General features: G+C 43.6%; 1 protein-coding gene across 2 annotated transcripts in view; it reads left to right on the top strand.

The window, feature by feature from the left end:
* The window catches only part of trappc8 (trafficking protein particle complex subunit 8), a 125,795-nt gene that overhangs the window by 74,354 nt on the left and 38,661 nt on the right, over positions 1–12,780 (top strand). For both annotated transcript variants that reach the window (XM_078398029.1, XM_078398028.1), the window contains 5 exons: positions 304–528; positions 5,152–5,260; positions 7,638–7,832; positions 10,636–10,796; positions 11,942–12,007. In XM_078398029.1, the coding sequence (XP_078254155.1) occupies positions 304–528; positions 5,152–5,260; positions 7,638–7,832; positions 10,636–10,796; positions 11,942–12,007 (756 nt within the window). The remainder of the gene's footprint in view (positions 1–303; positions 529–5,151; positions 5,261–7,637; positions 7,833–10,635; positions 10,797–11,941; positions 12,008–12,780) is intronic.

Below are 12,780 nucleotides of genomic sequence, written 5' to 3'. Positions count from 1 at the left end.
ATCCCTGGAGAACATGGACACGACCCACTGAGTTACTCCAACACAGTATCTCTCTTTATAACCCAGCACCTGCCGTTCCTTGTTTCTGAACTTCGACATTTGTGGTTACCATGGAAATTTCTATTGGGGACCATTTTGGGGACCATCGGAACAAAAATACATTGAAGTTTACAGCTTCCTCATTCAATTAGGATTGTTTTAATGGCTAAACTGGAATCCTTGCCCTAATTAAATCCCATGCACGTGACTCTGAATGCTTTCTCAATTTTGCAACTGGGATGTTTTGTCTTTGTCTTACTGCAGCGGAAGCACGCCTTGCGGTGCTACAGTCAAGCCATGCAGGTTTACAAAGGGAAAGGCTGGAGTCTGGCAGAGGATCACATCAACTTCACCATTGGTCGTCAGTCTTTCACTCTGCGGCAGCTGGACAATGCTGTGGCTGCCTTCAGGCACATCCTGATCAACGACAGCAAGCAGTCAGCTGCACAGCAGGAAGCGTTCCTTCGAGAGTACCTGTATGTTTATAAGGTAAGAGAAGTCGGCAAGTAGCAGTGGAACTTAGTTTTAGTTTAGAGATGCAGCGTGGAATAGGCCCCCTTAGGCCCACAGTGTCCATGCTGACCAACGATCTTGGTCGTTGTACACTTGCACTAGCCATCACACTAGGGACAATTTACAAAAGCCAATTAACCTACAAACCTATGCGTCTTTGGAATGTGGGAGGAAACCGGAGCACCCGAAGAAAACCCACGCAGGTCACAGGATTCTACAAACTCCGTATAGACAGTGCCCATATTCAGGATCAAACCCGGGTCTCTGGCGCTGTAAGGCAACTAACTCTGTGTCGCCACTGCTGGAATTCATTGGCTCTATTGGGGAAGAGATTTTTTTTGTGGAGATATAATCCTTTAAATTTTGAAAATTTAATATATCGATGTTTAAAATAAGTCTTACCTGCAGAATGTGTGAAAGGAAGCTACTGTACTAATCACCGACCAGCTACAGATGAGGCTGCAACAAATAGAACATGGAGCAGTACAGCGCAGGATTAGGCCCTCTGACTCACAATGGACAGAGAAATAGCTGATGAAGTTTAACCCAAGCCAAGTGTGAGGTGGTACACTTTAGGAGGTTGAATGTAAGGGGAAAGTATGCAGTTAATGGCTCGACCCTTAACAGCATTGGTGTGCAGAGGGATCTTGGAGTCCAGGTTTATAGCTCACTGAAAGTGGCAGCACCAGTAGATAGGGTGGTAAAGGAGGCATCTGGTATGCTTGCCTTCATTGCTAGAGGTATTGAATATAAGAGTCGGGAAGTCATGATGCAGCTCAACAGGACTTTGGTTAGGCCGCATTTGGAGTATTGCGTGCAGTTCTCGTTGCCCCATTACAGAAAGGTGTGGAGGCTTTGGAGAGAGTGCAGAAGAGGTTTACCAGAATTCTGCCTGGATTTGAGGGTTTCATCCACAGAGGTTGGGTGGAGGTTGTTTTCTATGGAATGTAAGAGATTGAGGGGGACTTTTGATAAGTATTTAAAATTATAAGAGGCATAGATAGGGTAGACAGTCAGAACCTTTTTGCCAGGCTGGAAATGTCCAACACTAGAAGGCTTAGCTAGAAGGCAAGTGGGGGAAAGTTTAATGGAGATGCGCGGGGCAAGTTATTTTTTACACAGTGGTCTGGGGCCTGCATCGCATTGCTGCGAGTGGTGGTGGACGCAGAAACCAGAGTGGAGTTTAAGAGGCTTTTAGTAGGCACATGGAAGTGCAGGGCTTTGGATCACATACAGGCATATATGGCATGATAAACTACAGTTGCTCCCCGACTTACGAAGTTTCGACTTGCAATATTTCAACTTTACGATGGTGCAAACGCTAGGCAACGGCAGCGAGCCACAGCTCGCTTCTGAAGAAGGGTCTCGACCCGAAACGTCACCCATTCCTTCTCTCCCGAGATGCTGCCTGACCTGCTGAGTTACTCCAGCATTTTGTGAATAAATCGCTTCTGACCACGTGATCATGTGTATTAAATGCATTTCGACTTACATTATTTCTGGTTTTCAATGGGTTTATCGGAATGTAACCCCCATCGTACGTTGAGGAGCACCTGTAACTGAAAGATACAGCGTAGAAACAGGCCTTTCAGCCCACCGAGTCCACACCGACCATCAATCACCAGTTCACACTAATTCTGTTATCTCACTTTCTCATCCACTCCTTGCACATTAGGGGCAATTTACCTACAAACGCCTCAGACAATCAGAGAATGAAAGACACCCACTACATGACCACCTTTTGCTACCTCAGCGTTTGAAATCACGCAAAAGTTTCCTCCTGTTCATCCCCTGGACTGCAGTGCATCGTCCAGAAGGCTCAAACTCTGGGTAGAGAATTCTCCGGAAGACACTCGCATGGCAATCGATCCCTCTGAGAAACTCCCACCAGGTTCTGACCAACCGTGGATAACCTGGCACAGTCTCAACAGACTACAGACAGGCATGGGGGGGAGCAAATCGAACATGCTGAAGTAGGGATATACAGAAGATGCAGCAAACTGCGTGCGGACGGGGCCTCCAGACTATAGAACATCTCCTGAGCTGTGACGCTGCATGACACATGCACTGTAAAGGATCTTGCAGAGGCCAACGACGTGGCACTAAAATTTGCTTGCTAGTGGCAAACAGCTGTGTGATGACACGAATAAATAAATCAATAAACCTACAATCTCGCATGCCTCATTTGCCTCATCTACCCTTCCATTTCCTGCATATAATATGTCAATTTAAGCCAATTAAACACCACTATAGTATCGTCACCATCACCCCTACAATGCATTCCAAACACTGTCCTCGATGGGTTTAAAAATAACTTTGTCCCGCACATTTCTTTAATCTTCGCCCCTCTCACCATAAAGCTCTGCCTTCTTTGTAAACTTGTCTGTTTTGGCAATGTACACATCTTAATAGAAAGCACCTTGTGTAAACAAGTTCCTGTGCTTTGCATGTGTATTTGATTCACAAATTTTGAGCAGAAAGAAAATATTGATTAATATAAAACCTCTGACAAATTCAGTGGTTGTCTGCCCCTATATTTGAATTTCTCTATCCTAAACCGGATCAGTTCTAGACTCTGCCCTGGAGAAAAAGCCAGATTATCTACTGTTGGATGCTGAGGGAGACCTGAGAGAATGAGATTGAGAGGCATTGGTAGGGTAGACAATCAGAATCTTTATCCCCCAGGGTGGAAATGTCAAAGACTTTAGGGCATAGCTTTCAGGTCAGAGGGACAAAGTTTAAAGAACAAAAGGACACAGTGTTGGAGTAACTCAGCAGGGTCTCGACCCGAAACATCACCTCTCCATGTTCACAGAGATGCTGCCTGGCCTGCTGAGTTACTCCAGCATTTTGTGTCCTTTTGTGTTTTAACCAGCATCTGCAGCTCTTTGTTTCTACAAAGTATAAAGGAGATATGTGGAACAGGTTTATTTTTGGGTAGAGGGTAATTGGTGCCTGTAAGATGCCACCAGGAGTGGTGGAGGCAAAAACGATAGTGGCATTTAAAAAGTTTTTTTAGATAGATACATGCATATGCAGGGAATGGAGGAATATGGATCACACGCAGGCAGAGGAGATTAGTACAACTTGGCATTGTGTTCAGCATGGACATTGTGGACCTAAGGTGGGCACAAAATGCTGAAGTTTCGGGTTGAAACCCTTCTTCAGACTGAAGAAGGGTCTCGACCCGAAACATCACCCATTCCTTCTATCCAAAGATGCTGCCTGTCCCGCTGAGTTACTCAGCATTTTGTGTCTATCTTCAGTTTAAATCAGCATCTGCAGTTCCTTCCAACATCTGTGGACCTAAGGGCCTGTTCTTGTGCTAAACTGTTCTGTTCCAGTAGTTGACTGACTCTTTATTTGGAGTTCTTTACTACCTTAAATCCGTGCCTTCCCTGACCTGTGAAAAGAGTTAGACTGTGTACCCTCTCTATGCCTCTTATCATTTTTATATAGCTATCATGCCTCCCCTTGCCCTCCCAACACTGCAGGGAGGTTACCTAGTTTATCTAACCTCTCTTTATAGCTAATTCTATCTAATCCTGACAACATCCCAGTAACAACTACTTGCTCTTTCAATGGATACAAGCCTAACATGTCCTACCTCACCTTCTACCATTCTGAACCTTCCTAACACCAGCTACAGAGTGGTCCTGACCTACCATCTACCTCATTGGAGACCCTCACACTATCTTTAATCTGACTTTACTGGACTTTATATTGCTCTAAATGTTATTCCCTTTATCCTGTATCTGTACACTATGGACGAACAGATTGTAATCATATATAGTCTTTTCACTGACCAATTAGCACGCAACGAGAAAATGCTTTCCACTGTACCTTGGTGCATGTGACATTAATAAACTAAACCAAAACCTGTGCGGGCCAGATATCACTCTAGTAAACCTCCTCTGAGTTGCTTTCAATAGATTTACATCTATCTTAAAATAGACCTCTACTGCACACAATAAATACCCTGGGTTGGTCTTGCATTATGCAATTGAAACAGAGCCTGTCTATATTTATTTTTATTTCTGTCTTTCGTTAGCTCTCCTAATTCCTTGTTGTAATTACAGGCCAGTCATTCATGATTCATGCACGTTGATCCCCTGCAATTCAATGTTCTGCAGTCTCTCACAGTTTCAAAAAATGTGCTTCATATTTAGTTTTCCTGCCAAATAGAACAATTTCATTTTTGAGGCAGGGACTATTGCAACTTTTCCGAAACAATTAGACGGATACAGGTTTAGAGGAATATGGGCCAGACGCATCAGATGGGACTAGTGTAGATGGGACATAGACAATAGACAATAGGTGTACGAGTAGGCCATTTGGCCCTTCGAGCCAGCACCTCCATTCAATGTGATCATGGCTGATCATTCTCAATCAGTACCCCGTTCCTGCCTTCTCCCCATATCCCCTGACTCCGCTAATAGTATGTTGGTTCGTGTGGGCAAGTTGGGCCGATGGGCCTGTTTCCAAGCTGTGTGACTCTATGACAAGTGCTGGAAGGAGTGAAGCAAAATATGTATATTGTTGAAATTGTAGCAATTTAAGATATTAATAACTAAAGAAAACTTTTCCATTCCTTTTCAGAGCGTCAGCCAATTGTCACCAGAAGCACCACTACCCCAACTACCATTGCCCTGTATTAAGAGCTCAGCCACACGGGTATTTTTTGGTCATGACAGGCGCCCTTCAGAAGGTTGGTAGTTCAGTCGCCAAAGTTTGCCGCTTGTATTAGAAATCACCTGAGCAGAGATTTTCAATTTACTGTTTGGATGTGGGTGATGAAGGCATTTATTGCCTATCTGTCGTTGCCTTGATTGTATGAACGTACAGCTGACCACAAGAGTTGGTGCAAGATTGGAGGCATTATGGGCAAGCTGAGGAAGAACTGGACAGGGTGTGGGTGGAAGGGCCTGTTCCATGCTATATTGTTCCATGTTTTGCTGTGGACGGCGCAGTGGCGCAGTAGTAGAGTTGCTGTCTTACAGCACCGGAGACCCAGGTTTGATCTTGACTACGGGTACTGCCTTTACGGAGTTTGTACGTTCTCCCTGTAACCGAGTTGGTTTCCTCCGGGTGCTCGGGTTTCCTGCGGGTGCTCTGGTTTCCTCCCACATCCCAAGACGCACAAGTATGTAGATTAATTGGCTTTGGTTTAAAAAATTGACCCTTGTGTGTAGGATGATTGCTGGTCAGTGCGGATTTGGTGGGCCGAAGGGCCTATGTCCATGCTCTATCTCTAAAGTTGAAAGTCTAAAGGTGGGGTCCTTCACTGAAGGAAGTGCACCTGTCAGGCATTTAAGATCACTTGACAATTCAGTAGTCAACTTTACTAATTTGGTTCTATTATTAGTTTGACCTTAAAACACTCAAGATGCTATGCAGGCATTTAAATAGTTGTTCAGTGTATTAATTCGCCAGGCGTTTGGAATTCTCTGGTGGTATCATTAACCATGAGAATATTCAAGGTTTTGAAATTTACCATTTTCGAGATTACCATTTTATTCCCCTGATAATGTCTGTGGTAGTGAAATCCAGATTTTCTTTTTGATTGATTGGGGCAGCAGGTAGAGCCGCCGCCTCAACGTCAGAGACCCAGGATTGATCCAGACCTTGGGTGCTGTCTGTGCACATTCTCCCTGTTGTGTGTTATCATATGCTCCGCTTTCCTCCCACATCCCAAAGACGTGCGGGTTTGTAGGTTAATTGGCCTATATAAATTGACCCCGGTGTGCAGGGAAGGAACACAGCAGTGGAGTAACATAGAACTAATGTGAAAGGGTGATCAATGGTCGGCATGGACTCATGGGCCGAAGGGCTTGTTTCCTTGCCCTGTCTCTGAAACTAAACTAAAAAAACTAAACTAAAATTAAATGTTTTAGTACTACAGAAACAAGGCACCGCTTATGTGCAGGAAGGAACTGCAGATGCTGGTTTAAACTGAAGATAGACACAAAATGCTGGAGTAACTCAGCGGGACAGGCAGCATCTCTGGATAGAAGGAATGGGTGACGTTTCGGCTCGAAACTCTTCTTCAGACTGAAGTCGGGGAGAGGGAGATACATAGATTAGGAGGTGCTAGGTGTGAAAATGGGACAAAGGGAATAGAGATCAAGGCAAATGTAGAATACATTATTGTTAGCTGGGAGAAGGTAACAACAAATCAAACAGAGATAAAATGTAGTCAGAGACAGTCAGACTGGTCAGAGAACTGGGAAGGGGAGGGATGGAGAGGGAGGGAAAGCAAGGGTTACTTGAAGTTAGAGAAGTCAATGTTCATACTGTTGGGGTGTAAGCTGCCCAAGCAAAATATGAGGTTTACAAAAATAAAAGACACAATGCTGGAGTAACTCAGCGGATCAGGCAACATCCCTGGAGAATCAGTCTGAAGAAGGATCCCGACCTGAAATCTCACCTCCCCACGTTCGCCAGGGATGCTATCTGACCCACTGAGTTACTCCAGCACTCTATTTTTGTTTTAGTACCGCTCTCTGCTTAAATCTTCAAACTATTATAGTTGTGTTAAAATCGGGTCGAGTGCAAATAATTTCTGGCAGATGCAACCAGAAAATGATTTAGTTCATGCATTTACTCGGCCTGTTTTGTCAATATTAAATCATTTTAAAGAGGGATAAGAACCATCTATTAGTTGAAATAGGATAGTTTCGGGATAGAAATCAACATTGGCACAGCTCCCTTGGAGTGCAACCTTTGCAGAATAAGCCTTTCTCACATGGGTCGTTCATAAGCTCTTGGAGCAGAATTAGGCCATTCGGCCCATCAAGTCTACTCCGCCATTCAATTATGGCTGATCTATCTTTCCTCTCAACCCCATTCTCCTGTCTTCTCCCCATAACCCCTGACACCCTTACTAATCAACAATCTGTCAATCTCTGCCTCTGGAAGGGTTAATGAACAGAACCCTACACATTGACAAGTGCCTGGGTGAATTTTGTGTGGAACTCATCTTTAAGGATGCCATTTATTTTTCCAACAAAATGGGTGCACAAGGGATCTGTTCACAATGGAGTTCCTGACCTTTGTACATAAAATGCTATTTCTCTTCCCATCAGGTGAAAAGCAAGCAGCCACGCACGTCAGCTTGGACCAGGAATATGAGCGCGAAGCTTCCCAGCAGTGGAAAGAACTTGAGGAGCGGGTTGTGGCTGTAGTGAACAGAGGAGCCATCCCGCAGAATTTTCAGCATACTCAGTACTGTCTCAACAGCCAGACGGACAACTTGCGCTTCCCTGTGGCTGTGGTGGAAGGTAAATCGGTTAGAATAATTAGTTGTGTTAAGATTCTGTGCTGGTGCAATAAATGTTAAATTCTTTCAAGCTGGAAAGGGTGCAAAGAAAATATGAGTATTTTGCCAGGGCCTGAGCTGTAGGGGGAGGTTGAGCAGGCTAGGACTCTTACTCCTTGGAGTGCCGAGGATGAGGGCTGATCTTATAGAGGTGTACAAAATTGTGAGAGGACTAGATCGGGTAGACACAGTGTCTCTTGCCCAGAGTAGAGGAATCGAGAACCAGAGGACATAGGTTTACGGTGAGTGGGGAAAGATTTACTAGGAACCTGAGGGGTACCTTTTTTTTAATACAAAGGATGGTGGACGTATGGAATGAGCTGCTGGAGAGGAGGTAGTTAAGGCAGATACTATCACAATGTTTAAGAAATATTTAGACAGGATAGGTTTAGTGGGATATAGGCCAAACGCAGGCAGGTGGGACTAGTGTAGGACATGTTGGTAGGTGTGGGCAGGTTGGGCTGAAGGGCCTGTTTCCATGCTCTGACCAACTAACACAAGCTTCAGTTTGTCAGAAGTGCTTGGTGTTAAAACCGTTAACCAGATGCTCTGCAATAGCAATGGAAAATAATTTTCTTTAGATATTAAAATCTTAAATTTTTACAATTTCAACAACATACCTCTATAGCTTCACTCCTTCCAGCACTTTTCAAAGAGTCATACAGTGGAGAAACAGGCCCTTCGGCCCAACTTGCCCACACCGACCAACATGCCCCATCTACACTAGTCCCACTTGCCTGCGTTTGGCCCATATCCCTCTAAACGTGTCCTTTCCAGGTACCTGCCTCAACTACCTACTCCGGCAGCTCGTTCCATACACCCACCCCCCTTACCTTAAAGCTGTGTCCTCTGTTTCTCAATTCCCCTACTCAGGGTACTCAGGTAGTCTCTTTTTTTGCTCTGGTTTATTTTCACCCACATGTTTAGACTGTAATGTTGTATCCTTATTGTTTCGATGTGGTTATGCTTTATTCTTAATTGTTAACTGTATGTTTGTGTTATCATTTGTGAGCGGAGCACCAAGGCACATTCCTTGTAAATGCACATACTTGGCCAATAAACGTACCCATTATAGACAATAGACAATAGACAATAGACAATAGACAATAGACAATAGACAATAGACAATAGACAATAGACAATAGGTGCAGGAGTAGGCCATTCAGCCCTTCGAGCCAGCACCGCCATTCAATGCGATCATGGCTGATCACTCTCAATCAGTACCCCGTTCCTGCCTTCTCCCCATACCCCCTCACTCCGCTATCCTTAAGAGCTCTATCCAGCTCTCTCTTGAAAGCATCCAACGAACTGGCCTCCACTGCCTTCTGAGGCAGAGAATTCCACACCTTCACCACCCTCTGACTGAAAAAGTTCTTCCTCATCTCCGTTCTAAATGGCCTACCCCTTATTCTCAAACTGTGGCCCCTTGTTCTGGACTCCCCCAACATTGGGAACATGTTATCTGCCTCTAATGTGTCCAATCCCCTAATTATCTTATATGTTTCAATAAGATCCCCCCTCATCCTTCTAAATTCCAGTGTATACAAGCCCAATCGCTCCAGCCTTTCAACATACGACAGTCCCGCCATTCCGGGAATTAACCTAGTGAACCTACGCTGCACGCCCTCCATAGCAAGAATATCCTTCCTCAAATTTGGAGACCAAAACTGCACACAGTACTCCAGGTGCGGTCTCACCAGGGCCCGGTACAACTGTAGAAGGACCTCTTTGCTCCTATACTCAACTCCTCTTGTTACGAAGGCCAACATTCATTCATTCATTCAACTTGCTCAAGGGCTATTCTTATTCATTCATTTTAAATGATATGCATTGTCACTGATCTCCTTCCCAAATTAATCAAATGTTCTGAAGAAGGATCCCGACCCGAAATGTCACCTTTCCTTTTTCTCCAGAGATGCTGCCTGATCTGCTGAGTTATCTAGCACTTTGTGTCTCTCTTTGACCATATGTTCATCTTCATTGGAGCAGATTTTCATCATTAGCCTATTTCTGTTACTTTTTGCTGTGTAAGTACTCCCCTGCCCCGGGAAAAAATTGCCATGCCGAAAGAAAAGCATTCAAGATTGAAGGGACGGAATTAGTTCTAGCTTTGCAAATGAAGCAGACTACAAGGTGATGAAAAATCTAGTTATCGCACTGCTTCATGTCTTCCTAATTATGTCTTCATGTCTTCCTAATCACTGCAAGGCTTCCTAATTATGGCTTGGTCTTCTATTGCTTCCAGACACAATGTTAATTTAATCTCCACTTTGTGTTTAGAATCATCGAGCTGTATAAGAACAGAAATGGGCTATTTGGCCCATTTTGTCAAGGCTGACTGAATTCACATAATGGGAGAGTCCAGTTTCCTTGCATTATTACTCAGTGGAAAAAGTTTCTCCCTTGGTCCTTAAATCTCTCCCCTCTGCAAGCCTATGCCTTCTCATTTTAGAATCGTCTACCCTGGAGGGAAAAGACTGAGAGTGCACACTTTATCTGTGCCCCTCAAAATCTTGTGCACTTGAATAAGATCACCCCTTTGAGCCTACGCTCCAAAAAAAGTCCCATCCTATCCTTATAATTCTAGACTGTAAAGCCCAGATTACATCCTGGTGAATCCCTTCTGCACCCTTTTCCTTTTGTTGGCACTAAAATTATTTTCCTCAAAGTAGACACCTGCTTTATGCACTCTACCCAGTAATTCAAGAGGCTACTCCAGTTTGTCTGCAATTTATTGTTATTTTTACTATCTTTATTGTTTCTAGAACCAGTTACTGTTGAAGTAGTGTTCACAAATCCTTTAAAGGTCCCTCTATTATTGAGTGATCTATCGTTATTGTGGAAATTTAACTTCAGAGACTTTATGAAAGGATCTGAGGAAGATGCAAGAGAATCGATCAGCAACGAGAAAGATTCACATCCGAAGGTAATGATATGTTCTTGGAATAATTCGCTTTCTCTTTAGTTTATTGTCACATATACCAAGATATAGTGGAAAACATTTGTTTGTTTGCTATCTAGTCAAAGAAAAGATTATACATGAATGCAATCAAGTTGTCCACAGTGCATAAATAGAGACAAAGGGTACAACATTTAGTGCAAAAATAACTGATATTCAATTAAAGATGGTTCAAAGGTGTCCAATGGGGTTGGTGGGAGGTCAGGGCCGCACTACGGTTGGTGAGGGATTGGTTCAGTTGCCTGATAACAGTTGGGAAGAAACTGTTCCTGAATCTGTAGATATGTGTTTTCAAAGTTCTATCTCCAGAGGGGAGAAGTGGGAGTGAGTGTGGTGAGACTGATCCTTGATTATGCTGGCTGCCTTGTCGTCGTCTGTGCTCTGATACATACACATGTCATTCTCTAACTATAGAAATAGCTCACCATTTCTGCTTTCATCGCTAATTTTCCCTAGCCTTTTAACTCTGGTTTATAAAGTCATTTTTTAAATGTTTTCAGTTGTTTAATTGTCAACATAACAAAGAAATACAATGGTGTTTCACAATTGATCCAAGATGCCACCCAAACCAAGCAACTCGTTGTGTGCTGATCACAGAAGTGGTTCTGCAATCACGCATTACAATCGCTCCACTCTTTTAAATCTCTACTCCGACAGCAAAATTTCTTACTTTAACTATGTTCTTTTAAATCTCTTCTCAGAGCAACCTCGTTGGAGACCCTCGGACTATCAGTGATCGGACTTTACTGGCTTTATCTTGCACTGAACGTTATTCACGTTATTCCCTTTATAATGTAACTGTGCACTGTGGATGGTTCGATTGTAATCATGTATTGTCTTTCCACTAACTGGTTAGCATGCAACAAAGGCTTTTCACTGTACCTCGGTACACGTGACAATAAATTAAACTCAAATACTGTTAAATTGAATACTGCATTTACATTGCTGATTTCATTAAGTCTATGTGACTTGTCTATGTCTAAGTTTATAATTTGAGCAGTAAATAAGTAAACAATACCAAGTTCCTTCTGGTGTAATTTACTTTTGGACGATTAGTTGGAAATCTACATCATACATTTAACAAAAAGCTCCTGTGGTTTTCTTGTTTACAGGCGTCTCATAGCATTGTCACAGAGGTAATAAATGAATTCCAAATAAGTGGTGAAGAGACCAAAACGGTGAGTGGTGCACTTTCCTGCCATATTTGATACCCAGTATTTACTTGGCAGCATTGGTAGTTTCTTTTTACCGCTCCTCTTGCCTCGCCCCTCCAGCTCAGTGTCTGATACCTCCATTGAGAGAATGGAATCCACATTAAATGTAACCCAGGTGGCATAGCTGGCAGAGCTGCTCCCTCACAGCGCCACAGACCGGGGTTCAATCCTGACCTCAGGTGCTGTCTGTGTGGAGCTAGCACCTTCTGCTCGATTTAATAGGGACCAGAGGGGCAACCTTTTCACACAGAGGGTGGCAGGTATATGGAATGAGGTGGCAGAGGAGGAAGTTGAAGCAGGTACAATAGCAATATTTAAAAGACATTTGGGCAGGTACATGGATAGAAAAGGTTCAGATAGGTATGGGCCAAATGTGGGCAAGTGGGACGAGTGTAGATGTGGCATCTTGGTCCTCAAAAGTTGTGCCAAAAGGCCTATTTCCTTGCTGTATGACTCCATTGTATGCCTCTATCCAGCCTCCCCTTATAACACAAAATTTCCAGGCCAGTTAACATCTGTATACATTTTTTCTACTCCCTTTCCAGTTTGTTGACAAACTTCCTAGAGAAGGGCGACTAGAACGGTATTGCGAATCTGACCGTACCAATATCTTGTACAGTTGTAACATGTTACAACTCCAGTATCCCTAGGTGTCTCTGTTCCACAACACTCCCCAGGACCCTCCCATTTATCCTGCCTAGATTTGTCTTGCCAAAATTCAATACCTTCCATTTATC

This window comes from Rhinoraja longicauda, chromosome 4 (genome assembly GCF_053455715.1).
Source record: "Rhinoraja longicauda isolate Sanriku21f chromosome 4, sRhiLon1.1, whole genome shotgun sequence".
NCBI classification, from domain to species: domain Eukaryota; kingdom Metazoa; phylum Chordata; class Chondrichthyes; order Rajiformes; family Arhynchobatidae; genus Rhinoraja; species Rhinoraja longicauda.
The sequence above is the reverse complement of the archived record's forward strand: the minus strand, read 5'-3'. Positions and strand labels throughout refer to the sequence as shown.